Consider the following 20,286-nt stretch of genomic DNA (forward strand, 5'->3'; position numbering starts at 1 on the left):
AGTCAACCTTGAGCCAATGAGATCTGAATTGCTGAACTGAAGCTAGCAGTCAGCTGAAGTAGCCTGCAGTACTGCACTCTAACCACTGCGCCATCTCGGCTCATTTAAAACAAATGTCACCAAGGCCATGTTTGATCTTCAAAACAATTCCTTATGATCCATTTCTGTACAATGTTACTCTATTCTGATGCCTAGCCCTGTTACCAAAATGCATATTCCATGTTTCTTTTCATGAGCCATTTTAATACCCTGTTGTTATTATTACTCAGTATTAATATAAAGTATTATAATACTTTAATATTATTATTCATGAACCTGTTTAATACCTTAGACTTAGAGAAAGCCATTTGCTTCTAATTACTCAGATAATTATACCTGCAACATAAATTCTAATTTCATAGATAATGAATATAAACTGTTGGTCTATTTCTAACTTTACTGCTTCACAAGGAGACAAAATTACAGAAATTTCACTATAAGTACAGATATTCGTATCTCAGATGGATCAGTGTTATTGCACTGTGCATCTATAAAGTAATAAAAAACAAGGTAAAGGCCTTTGGATACATGAAAACCTTCATTGCAAATAACAAGGTCTGAACTGTATGTACAAAACTGTGTATAAATCATGGATAACAAGGGCCATGTCAAAACCAGAAAATTGCTAAGCCAACAAATCTAAGCAAAGGTAAAAGGGGCCTACTTTAAAGGAGAAAATTTTTTTACCATTTTATTTTCATAATTTCATAAAGCTAACAAAACATCTTTTATGGTCATCTATGGTCATATAGAATCAAAGAGGAAAAATATAGCCAGCCTTCTAGTAATCTTAAAACAAGTTACTAAGCAACTATCTTACCTGTGCATTAAAACTCCCAGAGAGGAAGGATATCATGGTCTCCTAAGCCATTACAATTATAATTAGACATTTTTCTATCCAATATTCAATAGGCTAATCCCACTGTTCTTGTTAATTTTCAGCAGATCAAATAAAAATTGTTCCTTGTTTTATTTATGTTTGAATATTCTCAGACTAAATATAAATTCTTAATCTTCTACTTTCGTATCTTTAATTACTGACCTTTTAAAAATATTTCTGCAAGCTACTACAAATGCACTTTTAATGTGCAGTACTATCATTCTGATTCAAAGGGCAATATGTAACTCACGTTACAAGAAAGGGCATTCATGTACAGATAGTCCTCAACGTATGACTACAACTGAGCTTGAAATTTTTATCATAATTCATTGTGGTCACCATGTGACCTGACTCAATTTTACAACCATTTTTATGATGGCCATCAAGCAAGACACCATGGTCATTAAATAAATCACGCTGTCATTAAGCAAACCATATGGTTGTTGAACGAATCCAGCATATCCAATGGGATTTTTATTTTTTTTTGGCATTTTCTGATGGAAAATGGTAAAAACGTCACAACCTGTGGACAAATGACCATAGGACACTGCAACCAGTCATAAATGTGAGCAGCTGCCAAATGTATTTATTTTTATTTGTTAAATTTATTACCGCCTATCTTGCCATGGAACTATTATAGGCGGTTTACAATAATAAATGCTTGAACTGAGATCACATGTGAGTGTGTAATATGTGTGTGGCACTGTGTAACTTTGAGGGCAGGTCATAACTAATGTTTTTGTGACCAACTTAATTTCAACCGGTTGTTAAGCAACGACTACCTGTAATACCTATCAGGATACCTTTAACCAAATGCAAGTTTCTCCAAAATCACGTCTAAGCCAAAGAAAGCACCCCTGCAACTTCCCCAAAAGATGCAACTATTTTAAAGTGATTCCAAATGATAGTACACTGGTGTCCATATTTGGCCCTTTGAAACTAGAAGGTCTCTGCAAAGATCTACTATACAGCACTGTGCACTTTTACTCTAATGTTTATTTCATTTTATTCAATCCAATTAAAATTTGTTTTTAGTATGGTATCATAGAGAATCTTTTTCTTTAGCAAAGAGCTCAAGGTTATTAAACTTACAAAGATCAGACTAAAATCTAATATGACACTCAAATATAGTTACAGAATAATTAGTATCTTATTATTTTCAAGTAGTAATTCCAGAAAAGAAAACTGTATTTGAAGATACCCCTTACAATTGGTTCTTGGCCCTTAAAGTAGATGTCTTCCCTTCAGCTACCAAGTACAAAATATATGCTCTTTTCTCCACCGTTTTAGCTTTACATTCTCTCAGCCTGGTTAGTTTCCTCACCAGAATATATAATTATATTTATTTTACTAAAATATTCTTCTTTTCCCTGTAATATCCACAAATTGCCTTCTCTGTGCAAAAGGAAAAATATAATGTATTCCTTTTTGGCATGCAAATATGATATATATGTTTATCACCTCAAAACTTCAATTTCAACAATACTGAATCTTGATATGAGTGTTGGGAAAATTCACTAATGCTAGAGGAAGGAGTGAGATAGTAATGTTCTATTCTCAAAAAGTGTTATTCTTCTAATAACACTTTTTCATATAATTAGTTGTCTCTATGAATGGAAAAACAATTTATGAAACAAGAAATAGTTGAAAATGTCTTTCTAGTATATTTGTGTTTACCACAATAACTATACTTAGTATTGAATATAAAAAATGTTTTCAAAATATTTCAAGGGAAAAGATATATTACTTTTTATTTTTTAATTTGGTAAAATAAGTAAATAAATGGAATAGAATCTCTTTTTTAAAAGTGGGCATATTGAACCCATAAATGTAGAATATATACTACAGTATATACCGTATTTTTCAGAGTATAAGACACACCTGAGAATAAGACGCACCTTAGTTTTTGGGGAGGAAAATAGGGGGAAAAAATTCTGCCTACCAGGTATTCTTCTGGCTAGCGTCCTTAGTCTAGTCAGCTTCAGCACATTAGTCCGCTGGTTTTGAGCGCGTGCGCACCGGGTTGGGGATAAAAAACAACTTCTAAAGCACAGCTGATCTTCGGAGAGAGAAGCAATGAGAAAAGCAGGCGAAGTGCGGAAGATCACTTGGCTTGCTAGCGCCTCGTTAGGGCTGAAAAACAGCTTCTAAAGCACAGCTGATCATCGGAGGGAGCAGCAATGAGAAAAGCAGGCTAAGCATGAAAGATCGCTTCACTTGATAGTGCCTAATCTGGGCTGAAAAAAAGCTTTGAAAAAGCTACATTCAAAGTATAAAACACACCCAAATTTTCAGCCTCTTTTAGGGAGGGAAAGTGCATCTTATACTCGGAAAAATACGGTATACATTTTACATTTTAGGCAATTTAAAAAAAACAAAAATATATTTAAAAAGCCACACTAAACTAACAAATCCTTCAGTATTCTTTTATAGGTAGACCTCAACTACAAAATGCCCCCCCCCATCTATGTACTTTGGGATGCCCTGCACCTTGTAGGCAGCAAGCAATCCCAGAAACACATAGCCCACCCAGCTGTTTTGTCTCCTAGTTGCTGTGTCTAAAAAGGAGGCATTCAAGCAGTAAAACACTTCCCAAACATAGCTTTAGTCACTGTCTTTTTCAGCCCCATTGTAATCATGAACAATCCCTGAACAAGTCATAAGTTGAGAACTACCTATTGTTCAATTATCTCTATCGTCTGAAAATTATCAATTATTAGTAATAACTAATATTGTGGATTCACTTTGCTTTTCTATAATAAAAGTTACTTACCTGTCATTTATGATCCAATTCAGACACAGATTGAGTGAGGTAAGGTTTCTGCATTTCTTTACTATCTCCATCACAGTTTCATTATCCAGTTCTGTGATATGACGTAAATCCAAGCTGGAAAGGTTTCTTAGCTATTAATATAAATAAAACAGAAAGTAAAACATAAGCATATTTAATTATTCATATACTTATACGCAATGTTCTGCCTCCCATTATATTTTTATCTTTTTTTGAAAATAATTCCAAGTTCAAAAAATTTCATTCCAACCGAAGATAAAATTATTTTGTACTTGTATTATAAACAATTCCAAAGTTCTTGTCTGCCAATAATTATGGTTGAATTAATCTATCTATTTATATATTTAAAAAAGGATGTATGTATGTATGTATGTATGTATGTATGAATATATGTATGTATTTTCCAGCATAACTCCAGAAAGCCTCGAGCAATTTCAATCAAACGTGGTGCACAGATGACTTACTCTCTGGAAACAAATACTGTGGGGGTAAGACACCCCTAGCACCCCTGTGTGTGTGTGTGTGTGTGTGTGTATGTGTATTCCAGCATAACTCTGGAATGCCTCAATCAATTTCAACCAAAGTTGGTACAGATGACTTATTCTCTGGAAACAAATACTGTGTGGGGTAGGACACCCCCTAGCACCCCGAGGTGTGTGTGTGTGTGTGTGTGTGTGTGTTCCAGCATAACTCTGGAACGCCTCAAGCAATTTCAACCAAACTTGGTACACAGATGACTTACTCTCTGGACAAAAAAATACTGTGGGGGTAAGAGACCTTTAACACCCCTCAGGGTGTGTGTTCTGTTAAGATATATCCTGTTGTGCCTTAAAATGGCTGCTACTGTGTAGCACAGTGGAGTTGCCATGGTAACAGCACACCCTCCCGGCCCCGCCACAGCTAGCCAGGTGTTGCAAGAGGAGAAGGAGGGGGGAGATAGGGAGAGAGAGATACAGGGAGAGGGAGAGAGAGGGGGAGAAAGAGAGAGACATAGAGAGGGGGCAGAGAGAGAGACACACACAAAGAGAGGGGGGAAAGAGGGAGGGGATAGACACACAGAGAGATATCAGAGAGGAGGGAGAGGGGAGAGACACAGAAAGAGAGAAATACAGAGAGGGGAGACAGAGAGACAGAGAGAGATACAAAGATGGGAAGAGAGAGGGGTGAGAGACAGACACAGAGAGAGATACAGAGGGGGGAGATACACACAGAGAGATACATAGAGAGGGGGGAGAGATAGACACACAGAGATACAGATATGGGGGAGCCAGCGATAAATAAATACCCGGGCAATGCCGGGTTATCAGCTAGTATAAAATATTTATTAATGCAAATATTAACAGTATAAAAATCACTAATTATACAGTAGTGGCCAAAATTGTGGAAACCTTTTGGGGAAAGTATATTTTCTAAAACTAGCTAATAACACCACTTTTTTGGAGTAGTACCATAAAATTATATATCAATGGAAAGATAATTTAATCAAGAATGTAATGCAATAACTTTTATGAAAGATTTGCTAGAATAGCAGTTACAGTATAAAGAAGAAAAGTGAAACACATAGAAAAAACAAGATATAAAAAATTATCACCATAGAAAAAACGAGATATACAAAAATTATCACATCAGTTAATACTTAGTTGGGTAACCTTTAGCATGAATTAGGGCCTTACAACATCTTCCCATGGAGTGAACCAAGTCTTTTAGTTCTGCAGCTGTTATAATGTGAAACCAAGATTGAATGATTGCTTCTATTAACTGGGTTTTATTGCTGGGTCGCTTCTGACTAACAAGTTTCTTTAGCCGGCTCCATAGATTTTCAATTGGGTTAAGGTCTGGGCTATTCCCAGGTCATTCCAGCAGTGGAATATGATTATCTTGAAACTCCAAAAAAAAGTGGGGTTATTAGCCATCTAACCTCAAAAATACACTTTTCCCAAAAGGTTTCCACAATTTTGATTTTTTAAAACAATATTTTTTTCAGTATTTATCTCCCAAGGATGAAAGGTTCCTCGAGTCTGTGGAAAATCTCTGATACAGCATGGATTTTCAATGGGAGGAAATGTCAAACTTCTAATGATAAATTAAAAGTAATAGAAATTAGAATTAAAATTGCTGAGAAAAACAACAACCTCAGTTATGCTGATGATGCCACTTTAGTATCTGAAAGCAGAGGAATTAAGGAAATTCTTGTGGAAGGCAAAAGAAGAGAGTTAAAGGCCAATCTGCTATTCCAATATTATTGTAAAAAAGGCTATGATTATGTAAAGTCAAGGTCAGTTTTTCCACTTGTAGTATAAAAAGGGTAGATGATCAAAAAGGCTGAATGAAGAAAATTTTATGTCTTTGAACTATGATGATATTTTGGACATACAATGTGAAGCAAAGAATCACTAGAGATCTTGATGCTTGGAAAAATTGATAACTATCAAAAAGGCGGCCAAGAGAAAACAATAGAGCCACATAGCATGGGGCCTGGCTACCTATAGAACCATCTTCATCCTAATACATCGATCCACTCCACCCAATCAGGCATTGAAAATATGTTATAGACACTGTAGACTTTTACAGACTTTTGTTTGGTAAGGTCTAGGAAGAAAACCTTCTCTTGTCATCATCAGTGCCCTGTGGAATGTTCTCCCTCTGAAGGTGGTCTTCTTAAAAGGAGTTAAACATGGCTCTACAGCCTTCTGTGGAAAGTCAAGAAAGGTAATGCAGCCATGGGGCTCATTGGTGCCCTGAACTTTTGCCCTTTGTGTTTTGACTAACTTTTAACGTGATTCTATCAACTTTGCCTCCTTTTAAATTCTAAATTTTTCAATTCTTGTATGCTGTTTTTATATTTTAACATTTTAACATTAACATTAACATTTTAACATTAACTAACCTGTCTGAGAGAGATGGGCAGTTCAAATAGATACTAATATTTATAAGCATAAACTTATAAAAAATTTAAAAGGCATCTATTGACAGATTATCTTGGTGAAATGATATCCTTTTAAATATCTGGACTAAATAAATACATAATCAAATTAGGCATGAAGAATATAATATAACTGAGATTTTCCCAGAACAAAGCACTTTCATTGGTTTTAAAATACAATAAAGTTATTTAAATTTTGGTGAATAGAAATGAATTTGAAAGCTACTGTTTAATTGTGCTTTTGAAGATATATATAGGAAGGCCTGGAGGAACGTTGTCCATGGGGTCGCAATGGGTCGGAGATTTTACCACTTTTATAAGAGATGGACACTTCAATTCTGGTAAATGATGCTCTGCCTTTGATTCAGCTTTGCCTACTTTTCACTCACAATCTTGTCAATATAATTTAAATTCTATCTAGGACCTTTAGTATTATTCAGGACAGGTTGCCTGCTAATGCTATAGTCAGTATTCACATTTCAAAGTCACATTATTAGCAAAACCCAAAGAATTAGTTCATGGAAACAGGTAAAAATGGAGCTAAACACCAAGATTAAAACTGCTCATTTGGCCCCCATAAAATTATAATATTGCACTATCTTAAAAGGTAATATAATGATGTAATACAGCACATTACTATTCTGAATAATTTTATACTATGCTTTCCTTGTCAGAGTTGCTGGAATTTGAAACAGGAGTGTTCTAATCTTAAATTTATTTTGATGACCAATCTGAACATGAACTGAAATGCTTTTATTTTTAGCAAAATACAGGGTAGTTCTACTCCTACATAGCCTGATTTGTCTTACCTTCCACTTATGATTACAGACAAGGACTGACCTTTGTTTGTGTAGTAGCAACCTACAGCTTTACCAGTCTGGTTTTCCACTTTCTTTCCTCATCCACTTTTTTCTGTTCATACACAGTGTTCTGCTCTTCCTGTATTGGACTACTTCTCCCTGTTGACTGACACTGCTAGAGCCATTCCCTCACCCAATGCCACCTTCTGTTCGTCATTTGATCATAGAAGCAGCTGATTAGAAATTCATTATTTTTCTGTTACTGTTACTGTTTGGTTTGCGGCACTATGAGTGAGGCTAAAAGAGGAGATCTCTGACCCCTTCCCTGTTGCAAAAATGGTCAGAAGCATGTAGAAAAAAACGCAGTTATAGAATAAAGCCTACATCATTATGAAATTATAATACTATACAAGGGCTAACACTGCCTTTTCTGATATAATAGAAAATACATAATAGATCCTATGCCTTAGTGGATGGTTTAGGAAGTAATTCTGAAGAGCTGAGGCAAACTGCGGTGACATATCTTAAGCTCCAAACTGATCAACCAAAAAGAAAGTACATTTTTCAACTGTTCTTAAAGAAGTCAGAAATGAAAATGTCCCTCTTGTAATACATCTTTTAACATTAGCCTCTGTATTAGAGGATTAGCAAGTGGCCAATATAATGTAACTACTCAAAAAAAAAAGTGAATCAGGGAAATTACAACTGGTATTATCTCTGCTCTGTATTAGTGGAAAACAAGATTTATTCACTAATTACATTCATATTTCACCTTTTGTCTGGAGCTCAGGATGACATTCTTCCTCATTTTAACCCTATAAGAATTATACTGGGCTGAAAAAGAAGAGAATGGGAACAAACAGAAAGTTCTCATAATGAAGGGAGGTAAACAATGAAACCCTGCATAGATAAGTATCAGAAACATTCATTAAAAATTATGGATGAAAAACCTAGATCTTGGGATGAAGTTTCCTAATTATATCAAATTATTTCTTTTAAAGTTGATAGAAGGGAAAAGGCAGAGCAAAAGGTTTAACAGTAATCCACAGACAGATGTAAAAGAATGAAAGTGGCAAATCTGATTCATTATAAACATTAATCACAAGTAGTCCTTGACTTAAAACCAGTCACTTATGACTGGTCAAAGTTATGATGGACCCTCCCAAAAGCTACTAATGACCCAGTTTTGGTTTCCAACAGCTGCACACATCCCACAATCACATGATCGCATTTTGGGTGCTTGGCTCAACTTTACATTTTTTCAGCAAAAAAACAACCATAGAATTACATAAATGACCCTGGCATCTACTTAATGACTATGGCATTTACTTAAAGACTGGCACAAAAAAACCCATAAAACTGAATCTGGTGACGTGAACACTTTGGCTTATGACTATCTTAGCTTAGAATGGAAATTCCAGACTCTATTAGAGCTGTAAGTTGAAGACTACTTGTAATGAACATACATCGCTAACAACATAATATGTTGATGACTCTGTAGGGAATCAGCATATAAATTTAATATAGAATAGAATTCTTTATTGGCCAAGTGTGATTGGACACACGAGGAATTTGCTCTTAGTGTACATAATGAAAAAATACATTCATCAAGAATAAAAAGATGCAACACTTAGTTATAGTCAAGATTACTAATAAGCTATCAAATCGTACTAGGAAACAAATAAAAACAATATAATTGAAAGATACAAACAATACGGATATAGTAATAAGTGGGAAGAGATGGATACTAGTAAGGAAGAGAAGAATAATAGTAATACAGTCTTAGTAAATTATTTGTGTTGTGGGAATTAGTTGTTAAGCAGAGTGATGGCATTCGGGGAAAAACTGTCTTTGTGTCTAGTTGTTTTGGTGTGCAGTGCCCTATAGCTTCTTTTTGAGGGTAGAAGTTGAAACAATTTATGTCCAGGATGTGAGGGGTCTGTAGATATTTTCACAACCCTCTTTTTGAGTCGTACAGTATACAAATCTTCAATGGAAGGCAGGTTGGTAGCAATTGTTTTTTCTGCAGTTCTAATTATTCATTGAGGTCTGTGTTTATCTTGTTTGGTTGCAGAGCCAAACCAGAGAGTTATGGAGGTGCAGATGACAGACTCAATAATTCCTTTGTAGAACTGGATCAGCAGCTCTTTGGGCACTTTGAGCTTTCTGAATTTGCGCAGAAAGAACATTCTTTGTTGAGCTTTTTTGATGACCTTTTTGGTGTTAGGTGTCCACCTTGGTGATGCAGCGGACTAAAGTGCTGTTAAGTAGCACTTAGCTGCCAGTTGCCTGCAATTACTGCGAGTTCAAATCTCACCAGGCTCAAGGTTGACTCAGCCTTCCATCCTTCCGAGGTAGGTAAAATGAGGACCCGGATTGTGGGGGCAATAAGCTGACTTTGTATATAAAAAGAACACCGCTTAGGGGACCCGAAAGCCCTACTAAGCAGGTATATACGAAAGTATGAAGGCTATTGCTTAACGCATTGTAAGCCGCCCTGAGTCTCCAGAGAAGGGCGGCATATAAATCGAACCAATCAATCAATCAATCAATCAATTTAAGTTTGAGATATGATACAACCTAGAAACCTGAAGGACTCTACTGTTGATACTGTGTTGTCTAGTATTGTAAGAGGTAGCAGTATAGGTGGTTTTTTTCTAAAATCCACCACCATTTCTACAGTTTTGAGTATATTTAGTTCAAGATTGTTCTGGTTGCACCACAAGGCTAGTTGTTCAACCTCCCGCCTGTATGCAGATTCATCGTGTATGTGTATATATGTATATATATATAGTGTATGTGTATATATATATTATATATATACACACACACACATATGTACACACATATATATATACATACACACACACACAAATATATATTACTATTATTGTCTAAGCTGATGTGAATTGACAAGGAAAGGGAGCTCTAAAGAAGGAGTATGTTTATTTGAAAAAGCCATGAACAAAACAAGCTTCAGTACCAAATAGAAAAGGCTATGAAAAGAAATTTGCTTCTAAGTTTTTGCTATGGGAAGGATTCTATAGCGTATGTGTGTCCTTTGTTTGAATTATAGCCATCCAGCATAGTTTTAAGCATTCTTGCAAGAGCTTCCATCCATCACAAAACTGATCCCTATTCTTTAATATGTAATTTAATCAATGTTGATGCATCTAGCAAGAGTTTGCCTGTTTAGAAATATCAGTAAATAACCTAGTTAATATACTTACATTGGTAAGATGTATCACTCCTTTAGATGTAACAGAACAGCCCATAAATCCAACATACTGTAACTCAGGACAATGTTCAGCGAATGCTTTAACAGACTGATCAGTTACCTAAATAACGAGAAAAAAGTTTACATTATTCTGAATTTTTAAATAATCAAAGTCCAAGAAAACATTCTAAAGAAATGCATGATGGTTTGCAGGATCTTCTTTTTTTTTAACTATAACAGCATTAAAAATGGACCTTAAAGACATTTGGGTAACCAAGAATAAGATTTTTAAAAATTCCCTTTCCAGTAAAAATCAGTAAAATACACAGAATCAAAATAGAAAAATTGGTTGTACTTGTAAGGATAATAAAATAAAAATCAATTCTCCAATTTTATTGAAGCCTAAACTAGTAACCAGAAATTACTAGTCTCTTTCAAAGCTCTTTCTTTGGCAGAACACCAAAACACACTTAAAATACCTAAACATTCAATTTTTTTAGAATTCAAAATATACTGAAGGCAATGCACATACACCTTCAGAGTTAATTTTGAGAAAGGATAAGCAGTCAAAATAGGGTTGGGGTGGCTCAATGGCTAAGACACTGAGCTTGTCGATCGAAAGGTTGGCAGTTCAGTGGTTTGAATCCCTAGTGACGCGTAACGGGGTGATCTTCCATTACTTGTCCCAGCTTCTGCCAACCTAGCAGTTTGAAAGCATGTAAAAAATGCAAGTAGAAAAATAGGGACCGCCTTTGGTGGGAAGGTAACAGCGTTCCGTGTGCCTTTGGCGTTTAGTCATGCTGGCCACATGACCAGGAGACGTCTTCAGACAGCACTGGCTCTTCGACTTTGAAATGGAGATGAGCACCACCCCCTAGAGTTAAGAACGACTACCACATATGTGCGAGGGGAACCTTTACCTTTACTTGGGTGGCTTACAATATTAATACAATAATATTGTATATTTTCCTAATTAAATATGGTAGAAATTTCAGCTTTTCATAGGCTCCTACTAATATCAAATATAGTTTTGTACAATTGGGGGATCTTGGGGTAATTTTTTCTGGACTAGCCAGAAATAAAGCTATAAACTGTAAATATTAGTTCCTTTAGTAAAGAAAAATAGTCTAAAAGTCTCCTCAGTCAGCACTTGCAGTATCCATGTCAGCAATTCTTACCACTTTAATATAAAAAATTAATGTATTTTCACAGCCCAAGTAACCTCATATAGCAATGGATATTTTAACTCTGTACTGTCAAGTAAAATACCAGGGGATTTACTAGATTTCCAATGTATCATCTTTTTATCTCCTAAATGTAATTTGGAAACTTCCAACTGACAATATAATTTTTAAAACTTCAATTTTTTTTAATGAAGGGAGACTGTTATGAAAGAAAATTGGTAACTCTCTGCAAGGATTGAGACTATTGGGCTTAATGCTGGGGTAATTCTTTTAAACTTTGGCTACAACTTTTCATTCTATTGGTTTCACTATCTTTCCAGTCTTTGGCAGTTGAAAATATTTACTTGTTATCTTGGTATATATGCAGCTGGTGACTTCACAAAAAAACAGTTTCATTGCTTTCTAGAAGTTGCATATTTAAGCAGTTGTTTCTAATTTTCTGTTCAAGCACAATTTCCTTTTGCCAGGCAACAATCAGATCCCACTAATTCCTACTGAAATTTAAGTGGAGAACTAGATAATTGTTTTAAAAAATAAAAGGGCATAAAATCTATCTGACATAAAATAAAGCTATGTGCAAATGTGCTTTTTAACAATGAGCATGCAAGTTGAAATTAAGAATCCATATTACTTTATATGATTTAAAATTATTTTTGTTCTTTCATATGTATACCCAGCAATACAGCTAAATTCTAAGAAACAAATATACAGATAAAATATTTTTAATATACTGATAAAGAATTTGCCTATAAATTCGCCAACATTTCCAAGCATCTGTCCAGTGGTAACAGCCTTCAATCATACCAAGAAATAAATAAATCCAGAAATGTCTCAAATGATATTTGAGGGGTGGGTTGTACTTTTACCTTTATACTGGTTCGCAACGGGAGCGCACCCGCATACGCAGATCACCCATGACATCGTGGCGGTTGGGCAGAGCTTCCCGCCGGTTTTACTACCGGTTCTATAAAACAAGACTGAACCGGGAGCAACCTACCACTGATATAAACTATAGTTTAAGTGGTCTGTGTTAGGATATGGTATAAGCCTAACTGGTTGTCCAGGCAATATGTGTACTATAACTTTAAATGTATTCTGTAACTTTAAGATGTAATGCTGAGTAATTGTACTGATGAATCATTGCAATTGACTGCTGACTGACTGCTGACTGCAATTATCCTAATTGTACTGTTGAGTCATTGCACTGCTAACTTCACTTATCTTAAGTGGATAATTACTAGTGTAAACTGTATATAAGGAAAGAACCAAGCTATAGTCATTGTTGCTTGACTTGTTGGCTGGAACTGTTACCGTCGTGTGAAGAAGTTCTCATCGTGGATGGACCTGCTACCATTGTGAGTTGTTACCAGCATTGAATTGCTGTTTATTACCTACTGCTGTTTGTATGGTAAGAAGATTTCTGTAACTTCGGACTGATTTGAATGGTTAAAGACTTGGATTGATTAAAAGACTATGCAATTGTTTTTCACTACAAAGTAAAAGCTTTGTTAAATCAATTTGTATGTATTGTATTCATTGCTCTCAGTACCGTTTCTCTGTGCACTTACTCTGCTGGTTGGTAACCCAACAATATCCTTAACATTCTGTTCATTTATTTTATTTCATTGCAACTGGACTCTAGGTGATCTACATGTAAGTTATAGTAAAACTATTATTGAGCATAACAATTACGTCCAATAACAGATGCAATCATTAAATAACTGCACAGGTTAGGGTGAACAGAGCGTAAGGTGCCTCAAAGAGTGGGAGAGGTCCTGGGAGGTCTAACAAAGACTTAGGTCCACCTGCCCAGGGCTCCTGCACCTCTTGAGAGACAACCTGTGCTCTTTTTCCCACTCCTCAGACTCTCCACAGGCCTTGGGCCTGCTTTCCACCTACTTCTCTTCAATTATTTTTTGAAGATCTTTTCAGCTCAGGAGGTCAGGGTAGGGGGAGGCCATACACAGAATAGTTAGGGAATGGAGAGGAAGAAAATAGAGAAAATAATCCAGTGGGATTTCTGGGTAGAAAACATGATTATCTAGCCAGTTTCTAAGCATTGGGATGTATTGAGGCAAAATTGGCAGCCAGGTGGCAGAACAGAGCTTCTCCAAACAATGACAAGATTACCTTCTTTAGCTCCAGAAAGCAGCTTCTCACAAGGAAACACACAGGATCATATAAAATCTGTAGAAACTCTCTAGGTATTTTGATAATAGAACATTGGGAGTTGTAGGACATTACGCTCATAGCCTCACATGGAGCTGGGGACACTGGGTTCGTCTAATCCACTTCCTAGAGCATGTTGGAATGGAAAAATTTTAAAGTGTATAGAGGTCTTCCAATCAGAAGAGCATTTTAAATTGCTCAATGTGTGCACTTTTGACCCATGGGAAATATTATTCAGGAGTGATACTATTTGGCAGATCTGGTTGGCTTTTTACTCCATGTCATTAGTGGAAAGTAGTCACTTTTCAAGCATGGCTTCACCTCCAAATTGAACAGTAAAGATGTTGTGTTATGGGAATACATAGACAACAGTGATTGACATTTTCCCAAAAGATATATTCAGTTCTGCAGCAAGGGAGCCATTTAATATACATGAGTCCAAAGAAAGAGCCACTTCTTTAAACCAAAGACCAGCCAAGTTATTTCCAGAACACTCTGGTATGCATTCTAAATGGAGAGGCATGGATATTAAACATAATAATTTGCATCTCTTTGAGATATAGCAAAGAAGTTTCTACCAAGAGTTCCAAGGGCAGAAGGGATATGCATTTTTTTTTAACTCATTGCTAATTAGAATAGCTATACCCCCTTCAGATGTCTTTTCTGAGATGTCTACAATGGTTAATAGTCAAGTCACTTGCAGAAGAAGAATATGAAAATCAAACAGATACTTGAAAAACAGATGATCTTTAAAACAGGCAAACCATCGTGCTATGTTCCAGAAGTAAATTGGCAGTTTCTTCAAAGAGATTATGTGATACCTTGCTTATACAATGTTCTTCTTCAAACTTTTTAGGGAAGCCATCCTCAAATAAACCTTATCTAATTCATGGTTAATGATGCAGTCCTACAAGTCAAGATCTGCAAGTTGAAAAAGAATCTTGGATGTGTTTAAGCCCTGGGGTTCTGCTTCCTGATGTTTTTGCAATGGCTCATATGCCTTGTCAATCACCCCAAATTTTGCATGATTTGGCAATGTCATAGGATTTCAGCAAGTTTCAAAAATATTATTTACATTAAAAAAGAAATATTTCAACATATGCTTTGCCACTTCATAACAGTCACACATTTGCACAACATGGAAGGAGGACGTGTTTAAAAGACATTCATGCCAACTTTTGCATTGCTTAGAGCAACAAAATCCCTGATTGTGTCCTTCAGATATCAGCCAACATTAAAATATCTTCCCTCAAATGTAAATAAGGAAATGCAGTCATTTAAAACAATTTTTCTTCGTTCTGATGACAATGATGAAGACTTAATTTTATTCATCAGAAATTTTATAAACATATTGGATAATTTTGGCTGACATGCTTAATGCAATATCAGAAAGGCAGTGATATATCTAAACTACCTTTAACATTAAATTAATAATAATTAAAAGGCAGTAAGTTACAATTATATATTCTTATATCACTGTTATACTTTATGAAGATATATAATATAGCCTCTTATTTAAATTATTATATTGCTTTTGTGCCAAATATTGTTTATTATAGATTGTTAAAATACTGCTTGAAAAGCATAATATGTAAAGTTCCCTTAGAGTACAATTATATGGAAACATGCTAACTTTTGAGATGGTAGAAACATTGTTTTAAAATTAAATTGCAGGTGGCTGGCAGCCCTGTGTTCAAAATGATCTACAGAGACTTGCAAGCAAGGTATATGATTTATTCACCACGGAGTTGAGGGACACAATACCTGTAAAGTGAATGCCTCAGTTAACACAAACACTAGGTGTAGTTATATTAAAAAGTACATACTTGTTTTAAGTATTCTAAGTTCTAGTTTTGCTTACATAGTCAAACCATACAATATGTTCAAAATATGAAATATTCTCTAATGGTTATTTTGTCATTTAATTCATCACTTGCTGACCTAAAAATAACATGTTGCCATGCAGATTGAGAATTCAAGTGTTTTATGCTACCATTTAAAGTCCTTGGTAGAATCCCAAGAGATATATATTCCCCAAACTCACAAAAATATGACTACTATGATTGTACCTAAATATATAAAAATGCTTATATATACAAAAATTATTTTTTTAATTTCCAGTGAATGACTAGAATTCCCTGTTTATGAGCTATCGCATCCAAACTGGCAGAATTAGGAGCAAAAAGTAGGGAAGGGGCTAAGAAATATATTACCAGAAGCTTAATGAAAGAAAGGAAAGAATTATTCAATAGTGTTAGAAACATTTAAAATAGAGCTAAGAAACTCATATAGAATTACAGCTGCTTCAAGATATAACAAAATAGTAAACATGTTACTACTTTAAAAAGTAGTATATCAATACTTAGAAGGCATTAACTACATAATCCTCAATACAGAAGTATTTGTTTAATGTAAAAAATAAATAAGTTTAAATTTCACTCAAATCAGCTCAAAGTACAGGTGGACATCAAACATTATTAATTTGGTAAAATATCAATAAATGGTACCCAAATAGCCCTCATTTGTCATATACTTCATGCATTTACTTATAGAGATGTTCATGCAAGTAAAGTGGGGAAAAAAAGGAATGTTGGAAAACTAATAATTTGTATCTTACACAAAAAATGACATTTATATTCAGAAAGAACATCTTTTTAAATGATATATTGTTGTATTAGTATGGTCAGAAAGCTTGCAACCTGACATGTATAAAATTGTTATTCCTCTTTTTAAAATGTTTAAAGTAAAAGCTATATTCTGCAACCTAAAAGGAACTAAGGAAATAGAACAAGTGAATCAAACATGGTGATTACATCAGACTATTGTATACCAGTATTTAAAAGTCAAGGATTATCAAGTGAGCTTCTGAACTGAATCAGCAAGTGAGTTCTGATGCTTCATTGCATGTAATTTTGAGAAATCCTATATATTAGGATCAAATTTCTAAATTAGAAATCTGCATCAAAAAGATTGCAAGCCAAAATCAAATCACTAAATCATTTCTGATTTTGCTTGTTTTTATCCTTCACTCTTGCCAATAGTATAATAGAATGAGGAACATAACCCTAACTTTAAAACAAGTATGTTAGATGCTGTTAGAACATCTGTGCAAACCAGGGGTGGGTTCTAAAATATTTTACTACCGGTTCTGTGGGCGTGGCTTATTTTGTGGGTGTGGCTTGGAGGTCATGTGACTGGGTGGGTGTGGCTAGCTGGTCATGTGACCGGGTGGCTATGGCTATGTGTATAGGGACTACTCAGAGGGCTGAAAAAAGTCATTTCTGACAGGTCCTCGCACTTTTGACTGGTCCTCACACTTATGACCATCCTCACATTTATGCCCGTGCAGCATTCTTAACAACCGTCACTCATTTCACAACTGCTTCTCTTCACCATGGTGATAAGATAGGGCAAAAAACGTAAAATGTGAGGACAGTCGTAAGTTTGAGGACTGGTCAAAAGTGCGAGGACCAGTCAAAAATAACTTTTTCAGCCCTCTGAGTAGTCCATATGTATAAAAGGATTCAGCAATAGAGAGGGATGAAGGAAGGGAAGGGAAATTAGAGTAGGAGTGAGAGTAAGAGAGAGAGGAAGAGAGGAGGAGAAGGAGAAAGGAAGAGGAAGTAGGGAGGAGGAGAAGAGGGGGTGAGAAGAGAAAGTAAGAAGGAAAGAAAAGAGAGAGGTTAAGGAGAAAGGTTGCTGTACAATAAAAAAGATGAAAGGGAAGAAAGCCAACCCCAAACAAATATGAAGATATTAAGATAAAGAATGAATTGTTAAAACTTTAAAGAATAAAAGAGAACAAATATGAATAAATAGCAATAATTAGAAACACACATACAAACATACAATGTATTTTCTTTGAACAGAGTATTTGGCCGGTTCACAAATTTTAACAGTGTTTAGTCATTTCAATTAAATTTACAATTTCTATATTTTTTTTTGCCATATTTATTCCTCATCTATTTTTTTAAAAAACCAATATTACCTTTCATCCTCATCTCTAATCTTATTCAAATTCAATTTTTTCCTTCTATTCTATATTATACCCCTTCCCATTGTCATCTATTTTTATATCCATCCTCACATTGGTTAATTATGTAATATTACAGTTGTTTAATACAAATTCAACATTTTAATATAAATCAGTTAGTTATATAACTATCTTTTTTTGTATATTAATCAATATGAACATGAATATTCCAATTCCGGGCTGTCTTAAGATTTTAATTGATTAATTTTATGGGTAAGGAGTTTTAAAATTGGGAAGCCTAATTGATTTAATGGTTTTTTAAATTATTTTAATTTTCATACTGTATGTATTTTAACCTTGGCTATTCACCGCCCTGAGTCCTTCGGGAGAAGGGCGGTATAAAAATTTAATAAATAAATAAATAAATAATTTCCATGCAATCCAATTTCTTACAAATCAATTAATTATATTTACCAATAATAAACCAAATAATTTCCCCCATATATTCCTCCAAACCACAACTTAACCATTTCTGCTTTCAACACTATATACAATTAATAGTATCTCAATTATTACAATTCCCTAGTTAAATAGAGTTTTTTTTTCTTTTGTGTTTTAAAATCTTGAACTCTCCTCTTTTGCCCTAAATTTCCCATTGTTTGCAGTTTTGCACCTACCTTTTTTGGTGAGGAAAAAGAAAAAGAAATCTCTCTCTGCCTCATTTTGTCACGTTGCAGAAAGACCCTGCTTTACTTTCAGTTTCGTTTTTTCAGCATAGCTAGGGGGGGGAAATCTGCTCCAGCACTCTTTGCAGAGCCCTGCGCAAAACAGCTGAGAGCAAATCAGCTGAGAGTCGGGAAGACGATCTAATCAACTTGTGCTAATTAACCTATGCTGAAGCTGAAAGGGGCTTCTATTTTTGCAGGCACCGGTCTACTCATTTGTTTTAACACTGATCAGCTGTAGGGCGGCCCTTTGAAGCCCCGCAGCAAGAGTTTAAACAGTTTTTTTCCCTCTAGCCATCAGCTGGGACTCAGGAGGCAGCAATAGATTGGGAGTGGGCGGGGTAAGCGAACAGCGACCGGGCCGGGAACCGGTTTGGGGGCGTGGCCAGCCAATCTTATTACCAGTTCTCTGAACTATTAAAATCTTTTACTACCGGTTCTTGAGAACCAGTGCGAACCGGGAGCAACCCACCACTGGTGCCAACACTCCACTGCTGATCTGAAAATTGTCTTCTTTCAACTAAAGAACTTCAAAAAGAGATAAAAAAAACTTCTAAAGGAAAAAAAGGACTAGGATTCAATCAAAACTAAGGTTCTCTTTTGCAGTGGAAGTATTAAAAAGTCTGGCAAAGATAAGACACTTACTTTATCAGCTATTGCTGCTGATAAAAGTGTTTGTACTTCTCTGTAGGAAATTTAGATTAAAAGGCCACAGTGGATATCACTAACTTTTTACATTACTTTTACATTAAAAAAAAAAATCAGTTTGCTACAGCATATAGGAATCCATTCCTCTCTGGGAGTTTGTCACAGAGAAATTCAGACATCCAGATACCCCATTTTTGTTAGCTAAGAAGTGCAATCCAAGTACAGGAGATAGAACAAAGTTCTTTTAGATGTTTCATGAACAGAATTTCCCACAGATGACAAAAAAGCTACTCTGACCCAGTAAGGAGGTAGACTATTAGAAAAGGGACTTGAGGAAAGAAGAAGTTTGGGGAAACAGAGTGAGTTTATGGAGGTGGAATGGATTGCAAACCAAGATGATTCTAGACAGCATAGGCTGTTGAAGATTTGTAGTTTCCAGGCGAGCTCAGGATGAAATTCTGGTGATGGTGGTGGTGATGAGTAGCAGTCCAAAGACTATTGAAAAAAAGGGGTACCTGGAAGAAAACAACTGCCAATCCTAGAGGAAGAAAATCAGTCACCATAATTAACCATTTCTTATACTTAAGTAGGAAGCGAGGGGAGAAAATAGAAGTACCATGATTATAGTTAGCTGACATGTATACACATATAATGATACAGGCTTTGCCAAAAGCAAAAGGTTTTATATACACAGTAGAGATCCCATATTTCATAATGCTTTTGAGTAGAGAATAACTCAAGCTTTTGGTTGATTATTTCCCTGTTGCTTTCTCTGCTGTCTAACAGTCAAGCAGGTAGACAAGATAGAGAATGGAGTTCGCTATCTTGTAAATACCTCTTGCAAAGGAATACTGATGAAAACTGATATTACAAACTTGTTTTATTTGCTTTGCCATGTTAAGAAAATCATCAAAAAATGTTTTGAATTTATGTTGAA

At 35.2% G+C, this 20,286-nt stretch overlaps 1 protein-coding gene across 1 annotated transcript in view; it reads right to left on the reverse strand.

Moving 5' to 3' along the window:
- FBXL17 (F-box and leucine rich repeat protein 17) overlaps positions 1-20,286 on the reverse strand; it is a 140,963-nt gene that overhangs the window by 84,586 nt on the left and 36,091 nt on the right. Inside the window, exons 5-6 of the mRNA XM_034432718.3 lie at positions 10,664-10,771; positions 3,693-3,823 (exon numbers count right to left, since the gene is read on the reverse strand). Of these exons, the coding sequence (XP_034288609.2) occupies positions 3,693-3,823; positions 10,664-10,771 (239 nt within the window). The remainder of the gene's footprint in view (positions 1-3,692; positions 3,824-10,663; positions 10,772-20,286) is intronic.

Source organism: Pantherophis guttatus, chromosome 2 (genome assembly GCF_059756535.1).
Source record: "Pantherophis guttatus breed Tessera chromosome 2, ASM5975653v1, whole genome shotgun sequence".
In the NCBI taxonomy this organism is placed as follows: Eukaryota; Metazoa; Chordata; class Lepidosauria; order Squamata; family Colubridae; genus Pantherophis; species Pantherophis guttatus.